At 35.3% G+C, this 25605-nt stretch overlaps 4 protein-coding genes across 4 annotated transcripts; 2 read left to right on the forward strand and 2 right to left on the reverse strand.

The window, feature by feature from the left end:
• Positions 1 to 10922: 10922 nt before the first annotated feature.
• On the forward strand, positions 10923 to 15066 carry LOC145072269 (AAA-type ATPase family protein). The gene is made up of 8 exons (XM_079018665.1): positions 10923 to 11366; positions 11482 to 11577; positions 12395 to 12505; positions 12580 to 12889; positions 12965 to 13055; positions 13640 to 13970; positions 14044 to 14192; positions 14284 to 15066. The coding sequence occupies exons 1-8, from the start codon at positions 11106 to 11108 to the stop codon at positions 14792 to 14794; spliced, it is 1860 nt and encodes a 619-aa protein (XP_078874791.1). The 5' UTR covers positions 10923 to 11105; the 3' UTR covers positions 14795 to 15066.
• A 104-nt stretch (positions 15067 to 15170) lies between these two features.
• LOC145072268 (NADH-ubiquinone oxidoreductase-like protein) lies at positions 15171 to 17138 on the reverse strand. The gene is made up of 3 exons (XM_079018664.1): positions 16868 to 17138; positions 15516 to 15600; positions 15171 to 15425 (listed from the first exon to the last, which is right to left on the reverse strand). Exons 1-3 carry the CDS (start codon positions 17015 to 17017, stop codon positions 15316 to 15318), a joined length of 345 nt encoding a protein of 114 aa, XP_078874790.1. The 5' UTR covers positions 17018 to 17138; the 3' UTR covers positions 15171 to 15315.
• A 4881-nt stretch (positions 17139 to 22019) lies between these two features.
• LOC145073427 (uncharacterized) lies at positions 22020 to 24069 on the forward strand. Its single transcript, XM_079019976.1, has 8 exons — positions 22020 to 22323; positions 22391 to 22499; positions 22606 to 22721; positions 22794 to 22913; positions 23040 to 23129; positions 23204 to 23355; positions 23425 to 23665; positions 23744 to 24069. Exons 1-8 carry the CDS (start codon positions 22066 to 22068, stop codon positions 23894 to 23896), a joined length of 1239 nt encoding a protein of 412 aa, XP_078876102.1. The 5' UTR covers positions 22020 to 22065; the 3' UTR covers positions 23897 to 24069.
• Positions 24070 to 24284: 215 nt separating this feature from the next.
• On the reverse strand, positions 24285 to 25369 carry LOC145073428 (uncharacterized). The gene is made up of 4 exons (XM_079019977.1): positions 25128 to 25369; positions 24946 to 25012; positions 24619 to 24723; positions 24285 to 24510 (listed from the first exon to the last, which is right to left on the reverse strand). The coding sequence occupies exons 1-4, from the start codon at positions 25287 to 25289 to the stop codon at positions 24446 to 24448; spliced, it is 399 nt and encodes a 132-aa protein (XP_078876103.1). The 5' UTR covers positions 25290 to 25369; the 3' UTR covers positions 24285 to 24445.
• Positions 25370 to 25605: the final 236 nt, after the last annotated feature.

Consider the following 25605-nt stretch of genomic DNA (forward strand, 5'->3'; position numbering starts at 1 on the left):
TATAAACTAATTTTAAAATAAATCTATTCTATTCTATCTATCCATTCTAATAAATAAAACCTAAAAATAACAAGTTTCATTTTTTTAGAATGTCTTTTTGACACATGTCATTTTTCTATAATTTTTATTATTTTCTTTTGTTTGGTAACAAATCAAATTCAATTCAAAATTTGAAAATACAAAATCATATCCTAATAACATTATTATGTTTATTTTGTTTAACAAATTACTTCATAATTACTTACAATCGACAATTGTTTTTTTTTAACATTTATTATTTTTTTATCTATATAAAAATTTTAAATATATCAACCGTGGTTTTCACAGGTTATAACCTAGTAAATAATGTATTATGCCTGGATTTTTTTTACATGGTAAAATAGTTATAAGAGATATCCATAAAATTTGTTTAAACAATAAATTACTCATATTGAGAAATGTAAGAAATCGAATATAAAATAATTGAACTTAATTACTTAACCATAGATTGAAATTTAATTGGAATGAAAATTTAGTGTAAAATCAATAAGCATGAATAACATAAATATGTGTTAAGCTTAAATATATAATACAACTCAACATGATTAAAGTTACAGAAAGTTACGGTGATTCTAAGAACAGAACAAGTAAACAGTTGTAGTATCCTTATTTGAGTAAATAGTTGTAGCATCCTTATTTTTGGTATCAAATTTTTGCCTTTTTTGTATATATTTTAATTTTGAAAAAAAAAAACCTAAAATTAAATTAAAATATATTAGTTACCAGTTGGAAAGGAAAATTCCATAATTTAAAGTTATTAAATAATTAACTTGATAAAATGACACGTGTCAGTTTTTTAAAATGTTTTTTTTTTTGATACGTGTCATTTTTCTATGATTTTTATTATTTTCTTTTTTTTGGTAACAAATCAAATTCATTTCAAAATTTGAAAATACAAAATCATATCCTAATAACATTATTATGTTTAGTTTGCTTAACAAATTAATTCATAATTACTTACAATCGACAATTGTTTTTTTTTTTTGACATTTATTATTTTTTATCTATATAAAAGTTTTAAATATATCGACCGTGGTTTCCACGGGTTATAACCTAGTAAATAATGTATTAGGCCTGGAATTTTTTTTACATGGTAAAATAGTTATAAGAGATATCCATAAAATTTGTTTAAACAATAAATTACTCATATTGTGAAATGTAAGAAATAGAATATAAAATAATTGAACTTAATTACTTAACCATAGATTGAAATTTAATTGGAATGAAAATTTAGTGTAAAATCAATAAGCATGAATAACATAAATATGTGTTAAGCTTAAATATATAATATAACTCAACATGATTTAAGTTAGAGAAAGTTATAAATTTTAATTTTTTACAGTAATTCCAAGAAGAGAACGAGTAAATAGTTGTAGCATCCTTGTTTGAGTAAAAGTTTTAGCATCCTTATTTTGGGTATCAAATTTTTGCCTTGTTTGTATATATTTTAATTTTGAAAAAAAAAATAAACTAAATTAAATTAAAATATATTTTATTTACTAGTCGGAAAGAAAAACTCCATAATTTAAAATTATTAAATAATTAACTTGGTAAAAAGAAATATAAATTAAAGGCTAATTTCGTAAATTAGGAAAACGTCTAGTATTTGACCAATACTTAATGAAATTAACATATTATGGATCAAATGGATAGAAATATTGGGAGGAAAGGTTAAAAATGTAAATATATAAAGAACTAGTTGTTTAGGGTTTTATTTGTTGGTAAATTGAGAAAATATAAAACTCAGGGCAATAGTTTGAGAGTAATTGGAAGTGGATTTGAAGAATAATCGAAGACTAAAATTTCATTACTGAAACACTAAAAAAGGTACATATTTCTCATATCTCAAGTTAGTTTTGGTCCTTAGATTACTAGTACACTCTCATTCTTCTCTTTTATTGTATAATTTGGAGTTTAAAGGTTTTTTGGGGGCTTCAAATGGATGATGTTTTCCAAGATTATTTTGATGTTTTTAAACTTTATGTAAGCTAAGGAATTCACCATTTCTAGTAATTGCATTCATAGATAATTTGTGATTCTAGTGTTGCCTTAGAGTCTCAATGATGACTCAAGCTTTAATTATGATTTAACCAAACTTTTAATCTATTAAAACTCTTTGAAATGCCATAAGTTTGATTTACTAAGTCATTGAAAGGCGATTGGTTATGATCTAGGTTTATAAAAGGATTTTTGTGAATTTGATATGATGTTTAGGGAACTTAAAAAATGTTCAAATCATTAGATAATCACTCTTAAGTCGTTGATCCATGTGTAATTAGGTTTGAAAAAATCTTATTAACACGTTTTAGAGATCATTTAAGTCAATCAGGACAAATGTGAAACAATATAGATGAGTACATGAGGTTAAATAAAGCGAATGGCTTCATTTCAGAGTTTGGTGACTTCTACGAAGTTCACCAAACTTTTGAATCATTAAGATCTTTAATCATTAAGTCGTTAATGATATTATATGTAAGTGAGCAGTAAAACTAGTTGATATGGTTGATTTCATCCATTAAGGTCATTGAGAAGCTTTATGGAATATTTAGGAGCAAATACACCAAAGTACAATACCTAAATGAGAAAAAAAATCATAATTGTCATGGCTTGGACATTACATGGACCATGTGTATGCCAAGGAATAGTTCACATGGGACACGTGCCCTCCTGAATTGAGTGTATTTTTTATTAAGTATATTGTAGCCCAAAATGCTCACATATCTTCCTTAGTATTTCCCTAATGTTATGCAATGATTAGAATGAGTTGAATTGAGCTAAAAACTAGGTTTAGGACTAGATTTATGTTATAAGTCCTTGATAAATGTTTTAATTATGAACAAAAGATAGTTAAAAGGTGTACATACAACACTTGAAAGCAAAGTAAAGTGTTTAGAAGTGCTTATAATACCATAGGTAAGTTTGTACTTGGAGTACATGTCTCTAACTCTAAAACTTTGCTTGAATTGATTTCTTGTACTATTCTTCTATGTGAAACATGTTTATTGTATTTAACTTGTGCATTTCAAGAAATATTTTTAAAAAGAGTTTTATATAGTTTGAAAAACCTTATTGATTTGGAAATGTTTTGAGTATCATACTTGTGCATTCATATAAGGTGGAAGACTTTGGGAGTAATTAAATGTAAGTTAAGCATGATCCATATGAGATTTGACTTTTCAAAAGTGATTAGATTTCTAGAAATTTGTCACTATATGTAAGTTGAGGCTTGTTATTCCTTATGTGGAGCTTTTATGATGGTTTATAAGTCACTTAGTTTAAAATGAGCATGTATAGTGTATTGAGTAGATAGGTCCACCATGTATGAGCCTTTACCTAACCATCAATGTGAGCTTTAGGCCTTGAGATTGACTTAATATTAGGAATATAAGCATATGTATTTTCTTGATAGGCACATTAACAAATAACAAGGTAAGTTACAAGCTTAATGAGTAATTCTACCTATAGAACAATTTACAATCAATATCATATCCTATGTTATCAATCACGCGCTATAGCGGTGCTATAGCGGCGCTATAGCGGTTCGCGGTGTTCCAGGACCTACATTTTCAAAATAGCGTTTAGTAATTGTGGTACCGCTAATATCGGCGCTATTTACCGCTATTAACCGCGAAACTTATGACCGCAATATCACCGCTATTACCGCTTTTCGATTTTCGTCCATAATGGGCTACTTAGGCTATTAGATCCAGAATTAAATGAATGAGCCCACTACTTTTTTTGGTTATATATGGTTATAGTATGCCCAATCAGTCAAAACTCAAACCCAATAGTGTGTTTTTATCATAAAAATTTCCACCGTTTTTTTTTTCCTTTTTTCCGGATGATCTTCTGCATGTAAACAAACCCCTCCTCTTGTTGAGTCTTGTATGACTATCCCTTACTTTTGTTTGACTTTTTTTTTTATCTCTTTATGCTATTATTAAGAAATACTAATAAACTAACTAGTGCTTAAACATTAAACTTAATAATTGTAAATGTTCGAATGGTCTATACCAATTAAATATTAACTATTATATATATATATATATATATATATATATATATATATATATATATATATATATATAACGCTATATCAACGCTTTACCACCGTAAAAACCGCTATTTCAAATAGCGGACCTCGACCGCTATTTGATTTTCGACCGCGATAACTGCATAGATCATATCAATGATAATAATTAACAATAATCCTTCATATCATGCATTTCAATTAACTTACACAACTATGTTCACAAGACAAAATGGTATTACGAACACCAAGGCTACCATTGACACTTCAGTCTCCAACATGTGGTATTACGACCACCAAGGCTACCACTGTATTTCAATAATATTCACACGTGATATTATGACCACCAAGGCTATCACCGAGGTTTAATGTTTCTCCAACCCATATTATTATGTCACACCCTCGGTCGACGGTGGAAACGTCTAGGGACATTGGATCACGATGACATGTACCTTTAACAATATAGAAATATAGCACAAACATTTCTTTTATTTGTTATAAACTATTTCGCGGTTACATTATTAGAGTTCAGACACACTTCCTACTCATAAATAGCATAAAACAAACAAAAATGACTTCCAACAACTTGATTGACGAGTTCCTTCCTTCCATAGCTACCCTCCACACTCATCTTCCTGAGAATACATGTATTTTGAAAACGTCAACATAAAGTTGGTGAGTTCATAGGTTTTATAGTTTTCTATTTTTATTATTTTATTTGATTGAAAACTATTTCAATTTTATAAGCCTTTCTTTCTTTTAGGATATATTTTCTATCCAAAATCTTTATATTCTTTATCGAATAGGATTATACAACTACTTGAAGGCGTCTCTCTAGGCAGTTAGGTTAAGATTTTCCAAATAGTATTACCATGAGCCCCTATAATCGACGTTGTGGACCGATATATACCCCACATGATGCTTCATCGGATGTCAAATAATATTATTTTAATACTTAAGAAAGTTATCATGTCGGGATTGTAGCTAGCAATCGCATGTGGGGGTGTCATCCCCGTATAGAGATCTATACATATCTTTATGGCTCGCGCAAGATTAACAATTATATGTAATGACCCAAATTTTTCAATGGAAATTTTCATTTTTAATTAGTCAATCATAATTCATTAGACATGAAAATCCAAATAACTGTTTTCAAAACCACCATCATTACAACATTAATTTTAAAACATCGGAGTGTCCCCAAATCATATCGGAAAAGAGAGATAGAGTGAACGCCGCATCATCAAACCTTGCCTTTGCCCTTGGGCTCTAATGTACCTGAAACAAATCTACAAACGGTAAGCTGAAAGCTTAGTGAGTACCCCAGAGCATACCCAACACAACATCCACATGTCATATTAGCTATATAAGCTACCTCTACCACATAACACATCTCAATTAGCTATAATAGTTATCTCTACCATTAGCCATAATACCACATAACACATCTCAATTAGCTATAATAGTTATCTCTACCATTAGCCATAAAGGTTATCTCTACCATTAGCCATAAAGGCTATCTTTACCACTAGCCATAAAGGCTATCTCTACCATTAGCCACGAAGGCTATCTCTACCGCATATCGCTACAATTAAATATATCATACATCTCAACACAACAAGTATACCAACTATCATAAAATGGGTCGACCTTGGTGCATTAGACCCATTGGTATGGTGAGAAGACTCACCTCTCAAAGGCTGAACTGGCAAACTGAAGTCAGATATATCCCACGCTGCTCCTCCCAAACTACCTATAATCAATGAGTAAATAACTCAGCATAATCCCATAAACACCCCCAGGGTCAACCCTGGTCAAAGTCAAGGTCTATAATCCATGTTCAACCTGACTCGTCGAGTTCCTTGATGTTCACAGCCGTGAACTCCCAACCGGAAACCCATGACTGTGAACCCTTGCCCGTGAACCCTTGACTGTGAATGAAAAAACCATTCCCGACTCGCCGAGTCACTTTCACTACTCGCCGAGTTCCCCTAGTCCAACATGTTTACGGTCCTTTCCAGTGGGAATTAAGGTCCCAAACTTTAGATCTATCTTCTTCTAGGGGAGATGTCACGTAAAGTTGCAAACTTTACGTGCATGCATGGCCTCACATAGCCATAACACCAAAACTAACCTTCAAATAAGATTTTCATGCATGGAGAGGGGATAAGCTTATAAAAAGATGCAACTTTATGTTATTTGGGACCTAAGAAGTTCTAGATCTGGAACCATATCGTTGTGATAGTTACAGATCCAAGCTTGATTCCATTTTCCCTCAATAATGACCATAATCATGCAAATGGAGATCTAAGACTTCAAGGCTTAAGATGAGGAATTAATACCTCAGTAAAGTGCCCAAAACGAAGTAGATGTTGGATCTGATGTTTCTCCCTTGATCCTTCTTCCTCCAACTTGAAATCCTTCCTAAGATTCACCAATTTATCTCACCAAGGCTCTCACTTCTCTCACAAGAGGGTTTGCGGCCATGAACAGTTCCTATGTTGCAAATGAGAGGCTATGGAGGTTGTTAATGATGTTTATATAAGGGCAAACCCTAAAATTAAGGTTTTCATTAAACAGCCCCAACTCACCGAGTCGAGTCTTCTGACTCGCCGAATCACTTCCGACCTACGTCCATGATACACGACCCTACTCAACGAGTTGGACTCCCAACTCGCCGAGTCCATGCATATAACCTCCCCAATTGGCAAATTTTCAACCAATACCCGAAACAGGCGTTACAAGTCTTTCCCGCTTGAACTAGACTTCGTCCTCGAAGTCTACTAACCCAAACAAATTTGGGTAATGCTCTCGCATCTCTTCTTCCGGCTCCCAAGTCCATTCGGAGCCCCTCCGATGCTGTCATTGCACTTTTACCAATCTTACTTCCTTATTCCGAAGAACCTTGGTCTTCCTATCCAAAATCGCAATGGGTTTCTCAATGTAGTTCAGGATCTCATCCACCTGGATGTCAACCAACGAGACGACCGCGGCCTCGTCAGTGACACAATTCCGAAGCTGAGACACATGGAAGGTGTTGTGAATCTAGCTAAGCTCTTCCGGTAAATCCAGAAGGTAGGCTACTTTACCCACTTGGGTTGAAATCCTGAATAACCCAATATATCGGGGTCCTAGCTTACCCCTCTTTCGAAATCTGATGATTCCTTCCAAGGTAACACCTTCAATAGTACAAAATCCCCCACCTGAAATTCCAGGTCTTGAGCACTACCTCAGTGCTCCCCATGACCCGATGTCCAACCTCATCCCAACAAACTGGGGTCCTGCACCTTCGACCGTATAACATTTCGAAAACTCAGCCAGTGGGAGATATGTATCCTAACTCCCTCCAAAATCCAACACGCATGCCCGCAGCATATCCTCCAGTGCCTGTATCGTCATCTCGCTCTGACCGTCAGTCTGGGGGCGATACGCTATGCTAAAATGTAGTTGAGTGCCCAACTCCTCGTGGAATAGAACCCTTAAACATGTCATTGATACAGAAGCACGGATTAGACATAGTCATTTGTCCCTATTCCGAGAGTATGGATTGGACTCAGTCAACTGTCGTTAATCCGGGAGTATGGATTAAGACATAGTTAGTTGTCCTTAATCCGGGAGTATGGATTAAGACATAGTCAGTTGTCCTTAGTCCGGGAGTATGGACAGGACATAGTCATTTGTCATTAATCCGGGAGTATGGATTTAGACACAGACCAATTGTCCCTCATTCGAGAGTATGGAATAGGTACAATCAAGGACTCAAGAGCATGGATTAGATCCGAAGTAAGAGGTAAAATTTAAGGTCCGTGAGTATGGATAGTCTCGTTGTGAGGACTGACGGGGTGGGGTAAGAGCTGATTATATATATGGGGAGATCGTATATTGTGTGGATTTATATATATATATATATATATATATATATATATATATATATATATATATATATGTATAACATTGTGGGATTGAAATCTCTATGTACTCACCAGGTTTCCCAACCTGACCCACTCAGTTTATTTATATCACAGGTGTTGATATGAAGTCACATTACACTGAGAGATTTAACAGCATAACAATACACATAGCATCATCCTATCTACCAGGATAACGATCCAACAGATGATAACAACATAGCAATATGCATAACAAAATATCAATCCGTTGGGTCGGCATTGGTGCCTTCGACCCGCAAGTATAGTGAGGAAAACTCACCTCTCAAGTAGTGTTGAACCGGTAAAATCCAACTCCAAGACCCAACTCCGGATTCAACAGCCTACAACCACCATATAATCATTCTAACAAAACCTCCATACAACCAAAATGTCCTCAAAGTCAAACTTGGTCAACCATGGTCAAAGTCAAAGTCATCCGCCAAGGTCAACACACATGTTAACCCAACTCGTCGAGTGCATCTATTGACTCGTTGAGTTCCTTCAGTACTTCAGAAAATGAGAAAAAAACAAACCAACTCGTCGAGTTTCTACAGTATCTAGAAAACGGGAAGACCTGATTTAACCCGTCGAGCTTTTCCTAGTCTTAAAGCATTCGGCCAATTCCCAAGCGCATCTAGTGCCACAAACCATAGCTTTGGTCCCTTAGAACTGAAATACCACATAAAGTTGCTAACTTTACGTCCATGCATGGCATCAAGAGGCTAAAACACTAAAATCAAGCTTATTAAGGGACTTAGAGCATGAAGGAGGGCCAAAACTTGATAAAGTTGGTGACTTTAAGTCTATGGAGGCCATGAGATATCCAGATCTAAGTCATAGCTTCATAACATGCTGAAAATCCCAAAATGGTCCCAAAATGAGTTAATAATGGCCATAAACTTTCAAATGAAGAGATCTAGCAAAGGGATGGTCAAGGTATCGACTTTATACCTCAAAATGATTGCAACAGCAATGAAAATCCCAGATCTAAAGCCTTCCTCTGAATCAATCCACTTCAAGCTTCAAGTTCCTTCCAAAAGAGCACCAAAATCACACTCGAAGCTCAAACACACTCAAAATGAAAGACGAGGCACAAATTAGGGTTTCAATGGACCAAGGGGACGATAAGGGAGGCCAACAATGAGTGATAAGTTCTTTAAACTGGGTGCAAAACCCTAAAAATTAGGGTTTCATAAGTAGCTGTCAGCTCGTCGCGTTTTTCTTGACAACTCGTCGAGTTGAGAGCTTCCAACATATCAAGTCTGAGGCCATCAACTCAACGAGTTCCAAAGGATAATTTGTCTTTTAAGCCATAAATCTTATACCTGAGAGTCGGGATGTTACAGATCAAAAATCCAATTTCCATAAAAGCCTGAACTGACACTTTACCGAAATACCCCTAGGCTCCAAAACACGAACCGAACACCCGGATCACCTCAATTACATTACTCGCACCCAAATGGGTCTAGAACTTACCTTTTCAAAGGCCCTAAGCCTAAGGATGACCTATCTTCGGACCACAACCTCGAATTAGGAATCGATTCAGAACAGGGCGTTACACTCTACTTTAACAATTGCCCATGCTACAATATACACCTAATTATTTGCATCCATACCTATTGCAGTTAACAACTTACGCTTGCATTGTCCCTTCAGAAAACAACCATCCAACCCTAGTACCTTACGACATCCCCTTTTCCAACCCTCTTTAATTACTTTAAAGCAAATGTATATTATGTGAAATGTTGTGGTTTTATCAGGGTTTACAGTAACAGAAATCCTAACTGTACTGTTTGGATTAGATCTCATAAACTCATGCGCGTAGTCCCAAACTCTTGCATAATGGTCACTCAATCTCCCATTAATTAATGACAATTCCCTCATCCTTGATCTATAGCATTTTGACCATGTGATGTTTCAATGAAACTTACTTTGTATTTTAACATGCATCTCCTTGCATTTTAAGTTAGGTTGCCTAATCAACTCTTTCATAAACTTCTTTGCTAACCAAGTAGGATTCAAAAGCTTTGCATTGTTAAAACTCCTAAAACAAGTATGCTTGTATACAAGATTTTTTACTTGGAATGACCTTTCAGTACCCATCCAAGAACCCCTAACCAGGAATGGGCACTTCTCTGGAGCACTTCCACATATTACGACTAGTCTAATACTATCACACTTTTTGAAACGAATTTGATAACCCTTACTAATAGCATAGTTAGTTCAAAACAATTTCAGCAGATGTGGGGATTCATATCTTTCACCAAACATTGGTTTCATTAAGTTCCATTTCACCTTTGGGTTGTGGGTGGAATACTTGAAATCATCATCAATACGTCTTTTCTTCATCACTACTTTGCATATACTTTGTGTCCAATTGTTGGTTATGGATTTGTGTTTGAGCATTATTGTGACAATGACCTTGAGGATCATCAGCTGCATCAACGTTATTGTCTTCTTCACAAAGAATGTTCAAAAATTCATCTTTGCATTGGGAAATTGGTTTCCTCTTAAAATAATCATCAAGCTCCACATCTATGTTATCCAAATCATACATGTCGTCCATTTTCATCCTTTAAGACGGGGTAAAAACCCTAATTTACTGAGGTAGGTGAAAACGAGAGAATGGAGATGGAAGAGAGGGTGAAATGTCGAGGGTTTTCAATAAAATGAGGGTATTTGTTTTACCGAGTCCACATAAGCCATCTAATGCCAAATCAACATATGCAACCGGCTAAACGTGGGTGACCGGATGAGATTGACCAATTTGTTCAATTTATCCGGCTTCCTAGGTTATTTTGTTTAAAAAAATTTTAAAGATTAAATTGAAATTTTTACTAAAAGTTCAAGACTTTTCTAAAAAGAAATCGAGCTAGTTTTACAAAAGAATCCCCCGGTTCACCCGAAATGCGATACAGGGCCCAAAACCGCCGTCAAGAAATTCCGAAACCCTACATAAACCCTGAATCAATTTCTGCCATCGGTTTCTTAAAATAGCAAAATAAAGCCTCCATCCACCTTTCTTCTTCTTCAAGCTTCAGTGCCTATAGAATCGATGGTTTGAAGGAAATCACAGATATATCACTTGGAAGCATCAGGCAACATCAATGGCAAAGACATCCGCTTCAGGAATTTTTAACTTTTCTCCGTTCTCTTCTTCACCCTCACCCTCACCCTCACCCTCGCCGTCGCCGGCTGTTGGTGGGTCTGTTGATCCTCAATCGTCTGCACCGAAAAATGAGGAACCCACCACCCCGCGGGTTCGTAATGACAACCCAAGAACGACATCATCTGGATTTGATCCAGAGGCATTGGAAAGAGGTGCTAAGGCTCTTAGGGAAATAGCGGCCTCTTCTCAAGCCAAAAAGGTCTAATCTTTGGCATAGTTTTTATTTCTTTTATTGTTTTGATCTGTTTTGTAAACTTTGCAACGAATTGAATTCGTTTATACTAAATTAACATTTGCTTATTCTTCGCTTTTAGGCTTTTGAGTTGATGAAGAAGCAGGAAGAGACTAGGCAGACAGAATTAGCTTCAAAGACGGCTGAATTTAAAGTAATGCAAGCTCAGGCTGAAACTGTAAGTTTGACACTGCCCCTGCTTCCAAGATGACTTTATGATATATTTTCATGCATGTGAATCACATGCTCTGAACTTCTGATTATAGACGAGTTTATTACTTGTGTTTATTTAGATCAAGTGTTTGGGTTAGTCTTATTCCTGTTTCAACCAACCCCTTAAAATGTTATATACTCTCGTGTGCACACATATTTCACATAATTGAAAAGTCTTGCAGGGATCTTTAATCAGGATAGGCACTATCAATTGAAATGACTTCTAACTTTGTCTCTCGTAACTCATAAGAATCTGAGATGTTCAAGGATCTTAATTAGGCCTAGGATACTGACTAATAGCTTTGTGGTGCTTATCTAATGATTTGTGCATGCTGTTTCTTTATTGTTGATTTAGCAAACAAAGTTGATTTGGAAATAAGTTCTGAATAAACATAGGGGTCTAATCATGGAACATAGTGCTTACTTCTACAACATGAAAATAACTGGAAAATCTAGCTAACATGTATAACAATGACCATTAATAACATTTCTTGGCTACAAGCAGTGACTCAAGATTTTCCCCTTTCACTTTCCTTCTTTCCCTCCACCTTCCTTTTTCATATAAGCTGAGATTATTCTCTTTTTTTTTTTTTTCCATGTTTAATATTAAAGCATATGTCTGTGTAAAAGTCTTATCACTTCTATGTTAGTCCTGAATGATAGTTATCCAATTACTGCACATGCCAACTTAATTTGGTCATATAAGTGTTCAATCTTCATTTAAAGTTGCATTTAGAATATGCATCTTACTATTATTTTATATTTTTGTTTATGTTTGCCAGGAGAGACAAAGAGTAATATATGATGAACAGAAAAAGCTAGCTCAACAACAAGCTCAAATAAAATCACAGATGGCTCGATATGAAGATGAATTGGCACGAAAAAGAATGCAGGCATGTTTTGTTCCCTTCATATTTTTATGGTTTAATTCATAGAGGCATGAAATAAACTTCAAAAAATCTTTCAGGCAGAAAATGAACATCACAGAACAAGAAACCAAGAACTTGTTAAAATGCAAGAAGAATCATCAATTAGACAAGAACAAGCTAGAAGAGCAACAGAAGAGCAAATCCAAGCACAACGTAGACAAACAGAAAGAGAAAAAGCTGAAATTGAAAGAGAAACAATTAGGGTTAGGGCTATGGCTGAAGCAGAAGCAAGAGCCCATGAGGCTAAATTAGCAGAAGATGTGAATAAACGAATGCTTGTAGAACGTGCAAATGCAGAAAGAGAAAAATGGGTTTCTGCCATTAACACTACCTTTGAGCACATTGGAGGTAGTGAAAAAATCTTGGTTTTTATTTCTTATTTTTTGAATGGATAAAACCTTTTAAATCATATATGTTTTGTAGGGGGATTGCGTGCAATATTAACTGATCAGAACAAGATGGTTGTGGCTGTTGGGGGTGTCACAGCTCTTGCTGCAGGGATCTACACAACAAGGTATAGTTTTTCACTTTGATATACAAAGTGTAATTAGTTAGTGATAATTGCTTAGGTGCTGTTTCTTTTTGAGTTAGTGGACTTAGTGTGTACATCTCTTAATGTCAATAGTTATATATAGTTGTTTCTTTTTGACTTAATCCATACTGAAATGACTTAATAGGATGAATATAGGGACATGCAAAAAAAAACAAACATCTTTTCATGGATGAATCTGAGGATTTGGTTTCTATGTTTTTTCTTTAAAAAAATCCCTTTACGTTGAGCTTGAATTGATTGTTCATTCTCACATGTTGATTTCTTTTTTGTACATATTTGAATTGATGTCTTCATTTGTATAAATGTTTAAAACTGTTGGTACTGTAAAAATCGTTTGTTAAATAGTTAGAAGGATAAGATGGTCATTTACTTGTATCTAGACAGTTTATTCGGTCCAAAAAAGGAGTAGTCTTTGTGTATATAGGAGTAACTCCATACATACAACACTTTACCCATTCAGGAGTTAATAAGAATCAAAAAAGTAACATGCCCTTAATCTTTATAGTTTTAATAAAGATAAAGAAAAACAATTGTTTGTATTACAGAGAAGGTGCTAGGGTGGTGTGGAGCTATGTGGACAGAATCTTGGGACAACCATCTTTGATCAGGGAATCTTCCAGAGGAAAATATCCATGGTCAGGATTTTTTTCCCGTGGGCTGAGCAGCCTGTCACGTGGTGGTGGAGTTGCATCTCAAAATGGGAAGAATGCATTTGGTGAAGTCATTCTTAATCCATCTCTTCAAAAGAGAATTCAACAGTTGGCTGGTGCAACTGCAAATACAAAATCTCATCAGGCACCATTCAGGAATATGCTCTTCTATGGTCCTCCAGGAACAGGGAAAACAATGGCTGCCCGAGAGCTTGCCCGAAAATCTGTATGAATCTTAATCTTTTCTTTTTCCATTGTTGCTTTTTGTTGTGTATATTTATGATTTGAAATGTTTACAGGGGCTTGATTATGCATTGATGACTGGTGGAGATGTTGCACCTTTAGGTGCACAGGCTGTAACAAAGATACATCAGTTGTTTGATTGGGCAAAGAAATCTAATCGGGGTTTGTTGCTTTTTATTGATGAAGCAGATGCATTTTTATGCGAGTAAGTCATTAATTAGTCTTACTCTCTTTACTATATAGCAATTGGTAAAACTAACAAGAAACGGGTATCTTTTTGTTTTAAAAAATTTCAGGAGGAATAAAACATATATGAGTGAAGCTCAAAGGAGTGCCCTAAATGCCCTTCTATTTCGCACTGGTGATCAATCAAAAGACATAGTCCTTGCTCTTGCAACAAATCGCCCTGGTGATCTTGATTCAGCTGTAGCAGATCGTATTGATGAAGTCCTGGAATTTCCATTGCCTGGAGAAGAAGAAAGATTCAAGCTTTTGAAACTATACCTAGACAAGTACATTGCAAAAGCTGGTGCAAGAAAACCAGGATTCTTTTCAAAATTCTTTCAGAAAGAACAGCAGAAGATAGAGATCAAAGGTTTGACTGATGATATACTGAGGGAAGCTGCTGCAAAAACAGATGGATTTTCAGGAAGAGAGGTTGCAAAGCTTATGGCAAGTGTACAAGCTGCTGTTTATGGAAGTGAAAACTGTGTGCTTGATCCACTTCTGTTTCGTGAAGTGGTTGATTATAAGGTGGCTGAGCATCAACAGAGAAGAAAGCTGGCGGGGAATGATGGTGGTGATTAGTTAGTTATTTGTTGTTGTTTGGGTGGCATTTTGGGGCATGCAGGTGAGTTATCTGCTTTTGTGTCTTTGGTGGTCAACCCATTCGGTCAAATTGGGATGAAAGAAAGATTCTGGTACATCTGATAAAGAGTTATTGATATACAAACAGGAACAATATTATTAATTGGCTTTGTATTAAGGCAAAGAATCGACTTTATTTTTAACAAGATGAGATGAATGTTTTGTTTGTTTGTAGCCAGAAATTTGTTGCAATAAAATCAGAATTTTCTTTAGCCAGCAGTTTTGTGTTTGTCTTTTTTTTTTTTTTTTTTGCTTTCAATGAAATTTATATCAAATGACCATTTTTGCAAAGAGAATTTATGCACCTATTGGAAAATTGAATAAAGTCTGATGAGTATATCATTATTTGGACACATGCCAAGAAGCTTTATAAAGATTTAGTACATTGTTAAAATAGAAAATGGAACACAAGCTGGAAACATGCAGCATGAATATAGAAGAGTGGTGTTTTAAGATAAAATCTAGTGATGGTGATCCTGGACATAGCGTAGGCCACAGTACTTGCAAACAGCTGGTTCACTCTTGTCAAGGCATATGAACTCTATGGGATGCCCAAGTGCAGGATTTGTGTCTGCAATAAGAAAAATACAGTAAAACTAAGTTAAATATGATGTATTTTAGACAAGATATTATATAAGTAAGAGTGGGAAGAGAAAGCAACCTCCTTCACATGCTGCAATCCTGCCCTCAACTTTGATGGGAGGGACTTCATTGATCAACTCCATGGGAGATTTCTTGCTTGTATCCTGTCAATCACAAGGGATAAACAATGAGATCATGTGTTTGGTTGACATGGAATGGAATGAATTCTTTTGGGGGTATATATCGAATGAATTGGAATGTAAATTGTATAAAATGGAAAAATAACCTTTGTTGATTTTTAATGCGACTACTTTTTTATTTTATAAAAGTAGGGTTTTATGCAGAAAAGTCTCATTATTTTGGGAAAATCACATAATCTATCAATTCCTGTTTAAATAAAAAAAATAAAAAAAAACTTTTTCGTTAATTTGGACAAAATGTTAAATAATCGGGGCTTTTCTGTTAAAAAAAAAAAAGATTTAGGACTTTATCAAAATATTCCCAAAATAATGGGACTTTTCTGCATAAAACCCTTTATAAAATGATAGAATTACAATTAGCAATCAACAAAAACTTATATTTATTAAGCTATATTTTTTAGTAAAGATGGATTGCACATATAACTAAGACGAAGACATGATCTTTTACATACTTAAAAAATTTGTCTCAGGTAGAAGGCAGCTATTTTTTTAGATTGTTCTAAAAAGATGTATAATGTAGTGGCCATGGTAATTTTTTAACATAAAAGGGTTTTTAAGGTTGATTTAATCTTTTTAGTGAAAGATCAGGAATGATAACATCATTCAAATAAAGATTTTGATGGAATTCAACTGCATTGATTTATCAACCATACACAACATGGGGGGAAATTTTTCATTCCAATTTAGATTCACAAACCAATAATAAAATTTCAAGTGATGATTATCAGAATCAAAAGTATTGGATTGAAATGAAGAACAAATAATGCCATTTATAATATACACGGAAACACATTGATGGCAAAAATGTCTGAGAAGAGGAAATAATCAGATTAAAAATCAAGAAACAAGTATAGGGCACAAGGGGCATATATCTTTAACTGTTGAATCTTAACACAGATGTCAAATAACAGTATGTATTACTAGGGGGCATGAAACTTGTCCAACCCTCTAAAATGCAGCTCCACCTCCACCCAATGGTTTTAGACGAAGTTTGGTTTTCCAAACGCACACTTACTGGTTTGAGCTTTATTAAGATTCTAGATTACAAGATTTAACAATTCATGATTTTTATTAACAAATGACTAGTTAACTTCATGAAATTAGCGTCTGATTGTTTGTTTATGACTTGATGTGTATGCCCCATTGTGAAATGAATAACATATACATGGAAAACCTAATCGACCAACTGGTAATACAAGGAAAAGAACACCTTTTTAGGGGTTATACTAACCTGCATCCATTTAGCGGTGTGGCTGGTGGTGATTTCGCTGTTAACGACGCCGCTGAAGGGTCTGAGCGACGATGAAGAAGAAGATGTTTTCAGGGCTTTCAGAAAATTGGAAGTCATGGAAAATCCTCGTTTCGCCCCGTTCATTGCCATCGAATCAATTGAGATCAAGGATGGTTTGAATGGAGAAATGAAGATCGTAGGTAATAGGGTTGAAGTTCTCGGCCTGCGCTTCCTCTTGTGCTTGTAGCAGCCGATTTGATTGAACCAAAGTACGAAACGGGTTGTAAATTGTAACTTGTAGCCCCATCTAGTTTTTAGTTATTTCATTTGAGCACCTTCAACTTTTTTGTCATTCACATGAATAATGAGACACATAAAAAGTTGATTCCTCTGCTAAATAGAGTGACACGGTAAGGATTAGGGATGAGCATCGAAACCGGGTATCCGCTTTTGGAACCGCCTCGGAACTGCCGGTTCCGGTTCCTAAAGTTATGGAACAGCCTAAGGCGGTTCCGGTTTCGGTTCTCGTTTTTTCGGAACCGCTACCCGTAGGGTACTTGCCGGAACCGGTTTATATATATATATATATATATATATATATATATATATATATATATATATATATAATTTCATATAAAGGTGTGTTACTTAGACCGGTTTAGAATATATTGGTCCGATTTTGTCCGTCATTGGTCCGAATTGATTTAATTTGGATCGAACTAAATTGCGGTTTTGTCGAAAAAAGTTAACAAAATTAATGCGACCGGGTTACCCGCTTCCGGAACCGGAACCGCCGGTTCTGGGACTAGTTCCAAATATTTAAGAACCGCCTAGAGCGGTTCCGGTTCCGATTCTAACTTTCTAGGAACCGCCGGTTCCTGTTCCGGTTCCGGTTCTCGCCAAATGAGGCGGGTACCCGCCTACGCTCATCCCTAGTAAGGATGTACCTTTTACATGGAGCTCGACGAGTGAAGGAAAAAAAAAAGGGGGGGGGGGGGGGGGAGATGACTTATTAGGGTAATTAATTGTTGCCCTTGTACTCAATTGGTCACTTTCCTTTTTTTGTATCTCATTTACCATTGAACTTGTTGTAAGTGTTCACAGAAACCATTGAAACCGGCTATTGAAGGTTTTCGGCAATTTCTTATCTCCGGCGACTCTCCAGTCGTCTTCTCCGGCGAGCCTCCGGCAAAAATGAGATTTTCGATGGATCCTTGGGTCTCAGTTTGATGACTTATAGTAGCAGCAAGCAGCAGGAGGTGGTAATAGTGGTTTACCGACGGCAAAAGGGAGGTGGCAGCAAATCGACAGGAGGGAGAGAGGGGAGGGTGGAGAAAGCTAAGCAGCAACACCGGCGGTGGATGCCGCTTGGATGACAGTCAAGAAAAGTCCGCCGGAAAAACTCATTTTTGCCGGAGGCTCGCCGGAGAAGACGACCAGAGAGTCGTCGGAGATAAGAAATTGCCGGAAACCTTCACTAGCCGGTTTCAATGGTTTCTGTGCACACCTACAAAAAGTTCAATGGTAATGAGATACAAAAAAAAAATAAAGTGACCGATTGAGTATAAAGACAATAGTTAATTACCCTAATAAGTCATTTCCCCCAAAAAAAATCTCGTGAATGACATGTTTGTGTCGGTTCTCCCTCTTCTACAATATATGGGATTGAGGTGGGCTTCTTTTAAGGGTAAGGCGGGCAACGACATGTGGCTTGTCATTCGAATTTTGGGATTCTTTTAGGGTAAGGTGAGCAACGACATGTGACTTGTCATTCGAAATCCGTTTAGTTTTGTCAGTAATTTTTCGTGGTGTTTATATTATACTAATCCAATAAAGGTGATTAACCAACATAGAAGATAATATACAAGAAAAAAAAATTAGCTCATCCTAGGCTCATATGAGAGAGACACATGGCAGTTCAATGATGATCAAAATTCTATATAAACTAAAAATGTTGGGAAAAAAACAAGTGTGAAAAAACATATAAGCATAAGACTACATAACGGGTACTTTATCATTAGTATTACAAAGTCTCTATCATTAGTATTACAAAGTCGAGAACCAAATATAACCAATACAAGTACTTCCATTCCAATTCCATTCCAAATCAAGTTAAAAATGGATACTAAAAATTCAACATATCAATTATCTACTCTAAAATGTTCATTGGCGTCAACCTTTTTCCTTGTCCGTTTTTATTGTGTGTCGCCTCTTCAAACCTGGTATAAAAGTAAAAACTAGAAATAAAACAAAGTTAGTATGTAATCAATGATTTTGTATAAAAAACAAGACATAAGTTCAAACTTATTACTCACCGCTACACCGTCGTCTTTTAAAAGATCTTCAATATTGTCTACAATTGTTTTCCTTAATTTTTTTTTTCTAACCCAATATTGGGTGCAAACCAAAACCTCTACTATAGGTGTCGACAAACTTATTCGGTATGGATCTAATATACACTCACTTGTTATGTGGAAATGTTTGCCCATGACATACATGTTTGGAAATTTTTTAATCAAGAAGTCTATTTCTTTATTGATGGAAGTCACATTATCAACTGTCATATTCATAACATTTTTAATACCCTAACCATGAATGTAATCTAATAACTCACGGTCTATGTCATTTCGCTTATGACTATCGACAGGTATAAAATTAATGATGTTTTTGTGCATGATCCAATTTTCATCTATGAAATGTGTCATGACCCATATAGTTGATCATTTGACACAAGTTAGTCCAAGTGTTCATAATCAAATGCATTGTAGTTGTTGTACTACTTAAGTAATCCAACAATTTTTCTTTCATCAAAATAATAAATTGCAACATCATTACTAATTTTATGTCGAGATGGTAAAGTTAGATTTTCATCAAGTGTGCTCGTATACTCAATAAATGCTTCATTTTCAACAAATTTAAAGGGTAGTCCACCCATAGTTGGATAAACTTAATAAAGCTTTTTTTTATCCTTTTGTCGTCGAGCTTCAATATACTTACACTTCTATCACCACTATTTTCTTAAAAATTGAGGTGTACTTTAATTTTTAGTACTATCCGATTTTTTTTGTAGTTAGGATAATGTTTTCTCAAGCTATAAGTACCGTTATTCCGCGTATCAGCTTTGAGAATCGTGACGCAAAATTTGTATTTTCCATGCTCCCATTTTACTCCATCATCATCTTTTATCATGACCTCGTCAAAGCATCTCCAAGCATCAAACATCAACTCTTTTCTTTGATTCATTAGGTTGTCTTTTTTCTTTTACTCGTTTATTGCACATTGTCTTGGTTTTAGGTATTCTCAACAAAGATGACATAACCATCATCCTAAACACAATAAAATATTGTAATGCAAAGTAAACATAAGGATTTTCCAACAAACCAATACAATTACAACTTGAATTTCAAAAAAAAAAATACTACTAAAGTACACTAATTTCCAACAAATCAACTATAATTTCATGAAACAATACTACTAAATACATTAATTACCTACTAATCAACTAGAATTTTCCAACAAACAAATACAAGTACAATGTTCCAACTATGGTTACAACTTATAAGTAAGTTACTCTAAATCTTTAACAAACCAATACAACAACTAGAAATACATGGAACGATAACCATCAATGAGAATACATGATTATTTGAAAACTACAACAATAGGGTTTGCAACATATCTGAATAATTTTTTGTTTTATGAAATTTGCTTCAGTTCGTCGTAAGATATTTTCTATATAAAAGAAATTTCTTAATAAATATTTAATATTTAAACTAAGTTCAGAAATAGCTAAAGAAACTTATGTTTACCATAAAAGTTAGTTCTACAACAATTATTAGTTACTTGATTTTGTAAGTCTAACTATTCTAAAAGTAAAAAAATCAAAAATGTAGTCTATATAATTTCAAATAGGTTAATGACTTATAGGTATAATAAACATTATCTCATGTACATACATAGTCCCATATATATATTTTTGTACACATATAATCATTAAACTTGTTTATAATATTCAAAAATATTACTTATGATTGGCTATTGTAGGTTTAATTGGTTCTCGGGGTGCTTGGTAGCTCCGGTAGGATTTCAGAGATCTTATCCGGAAAAAAGCTCAACAAAAAATCCATATATTTGTCGTATAAGAACATTATAGGTTTAACTGTGTTTGTCATCCTTCGTAGCTCCAATGAGACTTCCGTCATCTTCTCCCACCACAAAATTGCTCTAGATATGTCATATATGAACAATCAGATCTGCCATTGATGAACCTTCAAAGACATGGTATTTTCAAAAACTCAATAATCGATTGTTCATATATGTCATGGTTGTGGAACACAATTTTCAAATATGTCATATGTTTTTATTTTAAAAAACTCACTAGAACTCTAGAAAGCCACCACAAAAACCTTAAGGTTGATGAATGAACATGACTTTAAGGCAAATCAATTTTGATTTCGTTTCAAACCCTATAATTTGAAAATTCCACCTGAAACGAGAAATCCTTTTTCAGCTCTAATGTGTGTGTATGTGTGTTCATCATGTTCTTGCGTTTCAGAGCAAGATGCAAGACGAAGATCATCTTGAGATGTTATCTACTTCTTGAGCATCAAAAGATTTATGAGTTTAATAATCAAATGATTTATGGGTTTGAGTTCTTGAGTTCTTCATCAGATTTGTTTTAGATTATTGGATTTAAGCATTATGTGTGTGTGTTTATTCTTGAACATTTGAAGATTTGTGGGTTTGAACATAATAACAAAGAAAGTATGTGTATGTGTGTGCGCGTTTTCATTTGGTCGGATAAGATGACCAAAAAACTCATGTCTGGTAGAAAAATTCATGTTTGATCTTAAACCTACGCTAACAAATCATATGTATGTTTTTTGAACATGGTAAACAAGTTTTATGGTCATATATAGTTATATACACAAAAACATAAGTGAATAAATGCATATACGGAGTAAAGTTTATTACCCATACACATCATTTTCCTATTTCAAATCGCAAAGGATGACTGGACTTGTTTCATTAGCAAAATAAAATTCTGATTGAGAATTGTAATTCTGAAGGGTTCTATAGCAGCAACGTCAGAATTTGAGGGGGCTTAAATGAAAATAAACCCAACTAGTTTTCAGATGCTATACGCTTGAAAACCCCCCTTCTGTTCAGCAATTCCACACAGTGAGGAGTCGCCAGCAATGGCAGCAATAGGTGGAGGAAGCGGTTCCTCAAATGCAAACGCCTCATCGTCTGCTTCCTCTCATCAAGCCCCCAAAATCCTATTAGCCAAGCCAGCTCTAGTCACTGCAGCCAAGTATAATCGCGGACCTGGTGGCGGTGGAGGCGGCGGTGGCCCCGATGACGCTTCATCGTCACTCCGCTCTCGCCTTCCCTCCGTTGGCTTTCTCAATCTGTTATCCGACTCCTGGGATTTCCACACCGATCGCTTCCTTCCGGTAGGTTGCTAGCCTTTTTTCAACTCAACCCATCTATCTGTCGTATATTGAACTCGTTTGATCGCAGTTTTTGACGGACAATACCGATTTTACGGTGATCGGAGTGATTGGTCCTGCGGGAGTTGGCAAGTCTACTATCATGAATGAGATTTATGGCTTTGATGCAACTTCCCCCGGTAGCCTAGCATTCATGCTTCTTCTATTTCACTAGTCATCTGTATATACACTTGCATTTGTGACTTCAATTAATAGTGATTAATTTTCTGTTATCATTCGGAGTAGGGATGTTGCCTCCTTTTCCGATAGAATCCATGGAAACCAAGGCCATGGCAAGGCATTGTACAGTTGGTATCGAACCTAGAATCACTTCTGAAAGGATCATACTTCTTGATACACAGGTTTGCACGTTTAAATTCCCAAACCTCTCTTAGTTTCTTTACGTCATGCTAAATTGTGCTGTATGAATGCAGCCTGTTTACAGTCCATCGATTTTGGCTGAAATGATTAGACCTGATGGTTCATCCACAATATCAGTTTTGGGTGGTGAACCCTTACCTGCTGAGTTGGCTCATGAACTCATGAGCATACAGGTATGTACCTTAAAACAAGTAGATGTTGTTACCATTTAATCTTGTGTTAATTATGTCCATTTTATGATATGCTTTCTCTAATTGACTCTGTTATCTTTTGACAAATCCTGCAAGGAACCCTTGTAGCTTGGTGTTCTCTTAACATCCATTTGTCACATTATATTGGTGGTTTCAGAAGGAGTTCATGATAACAACATGTGGCGTTTGATGGCAACGGTATGATCATGGAATGTAATTACTCATTCCATTCCATTCCAGCCAACTTAGGGTTTCCTTTTTGTGATTGGCAGGTGGACTTGCTAAAGCATAGCATACCAGACCCATCCTCCCTTTCTCTTTCCCATCCACAGAGCTCTAATTTAGGATCTGATAAAGAGGTGAAAGATAAAATTCAAGAGGTTGGAGAAGAATACATGGCTTCTCCTGTTTTTGTGCACACAAAGTGAGTTATCTTTTTTTTTCCCTTTCTTGATCTTTTTGTATGCATGATGCTCATTACTATTTTTTGCAGGCTTCATGAACAAGATGTTGCACCACATTATCTAGTTCAACTAAAGAAAGGACTTAATCAGTATTTTAGCTCCACTTCATTCAACAAACAGAAACATCAGAATGTAGATGATGGTGATTCTGCTTCTGCTTCTGCTGCTGCACCAATTAAGTCATTCTTTATTGCATCCAAGACTAACACTGACTCATTGGGGACACAACATGAGAGTTATCATTCTTCCTTGTGGAACCTCCGTGATCAGGTATGTTTCTTGTTTTTTTTTTTTTTATGTGTGTGTGTGAACCATTGTGTGATGGAGTTTGTTTGTTTGTGGGTTCAGGTTTTATCAATGAGTAGTCCATCATTTTCAAGAACTGTGTCTGAGAGAGACTGGCTGAAGAACTCTGGGAAGATATGGGAATTAGTGAAGAATTCATCAACCATTTCTGATTATTGCAAGACACTACAAAATTCAGGTTTATTCAGGAGATAGAGCCATGGCATTTCATCTGTTATCTTATGTCATACACACAGAAAACAATGTAGGGCATTTTTATTTTTGTTTTTGTTAATTTTATGTCCGAATATGGAGGGATATAAGCGTTTGCTGTCTGTTTTGTGAGCTGAATGAAAATTACCATATTTAAACATATATATTTTTATAAATTTGTCATTGCTATTTTCACTTGAATGGTTGAACCATTATGTGACTTGAAGAGAAATTGAGAGATTACTTGTCAAATACCAAAATTAACATGACATCTGAATCTGATGAAGACCATAACACAAGTATTATACATACATACCAATCATGTATGATGAGCTGAACAAAAATTAAAGCTTTAAATGGGAGCTTTTCATGTTTTGAGACAGAATCCTCATAGCTTTCAAGTAAATATCATTAACTTATAAAACAGTAGAGAATAGTTTCAGCATTTCATTCTTACATATTTGATAAGAAGAATAAGTTTGGGTGGGTAGCTAACATTCTACAAACATCTAAAGACATCTTCAAAATAACAAATGGATCATTCACTAATCATCACTCCATCATCACATCTGATGAACCCTCCATGGCTGGCTTATCTGATTTTCTTTTGTTCTTACCTACAAGCGAATGTGATGCACAGATTTAAGTCAAAAATAACATGAACATCAAAACAACAGCTACAAACAACAAGTTTATTAGCAGAAATTCTCATCAAGAATGCATACCTTTCTTTTCTTTCTTGGTTGCACGCTTTGATTTGATTTTCACACTCTTTTTCATGTGAAACTTTACTGGAGATTTAATGGCATCTTGAGATGACGTTCCTGATCCTGTAAATATGCAACAGCAGTAAGAGATATGATTGATGGTCAATGACTAAATACATATACATAGTTATGCACCACAACATCATAACTTTCGATTTACAAGATGTGGGATATCATCAGAAACTGGTACTCATCTCTTCTTATCCGATGTCTACTCCTAATGGATGCATTCATTTGTGTTGATATTACAAACAAAATAATGGAAAGTGACGATGGTATACATACCATCTGCAACAGCCATCTCGATATCTTCCATTGTAATAAGCCCCTTTTCGACAGCCTCCTTCTGGTCCTGCTCAATGTTTAGTAGATTGTTCAGTAAACCGCTTTAATTAGTCACGTAGCTAAGCAATTTTGTCCAAGATAAGACTACAGGTAAACTTATTATACACAAAACTATAACATACCCGACGCCATTTTTTCAGGATCTTTCGCTTACGTTTCCCGGAGATAACAGTGTTTTGGGGCTTATGCTTGACCTTTCCAGTAAAAGGATCACCATGCACCGCTCTTTTGCGGTCTGCGATGGCGGCTCTCCGCCGCTTCTGTACCACGTTAAAAACAGCCATTTCGATATATCGCTTTCTGTCTCCCTTTGAAGCTCAAGGCAAATTAGGGTTTCAAATGTTGAACAAGGGCTTCCGCAGTTCGTTATTTGTATTTTGTCGACAAGAAACTAGCAGTACGTTCCCCTCAGGTCTCGGAAAAAATCTTATTTAGTCCCTAGCCTTTTTATTTAGAGTAAATTAAAACTTTGTAGCTGTGCATCTTGTGTTTAAAAGCGGAGACAAACGGGGCGATTGTGTGGTATTTTTGTCTGACATAATATTACAAGACAGAGCTTATATAACACGAACATGACACAACATGATATCGTATTTTTTC

The sequence above is a fragment of the Lactuca serriola genome, chromosome 9 (genome assembly GCF_051521515.1).
Source record: "Lactuca serriola cultivar US96UC23 chromosome 9, Lser_US96UC23_V15, whole genome shotgun sequence".
In the NCBI taxonomy this organism is placed as follows: Eukaryota; Viridiplantae; Streptophyta; class Magnoliopsida; order Asterales; family Asteraceae; genus Lactuca; species Lactuca serriola.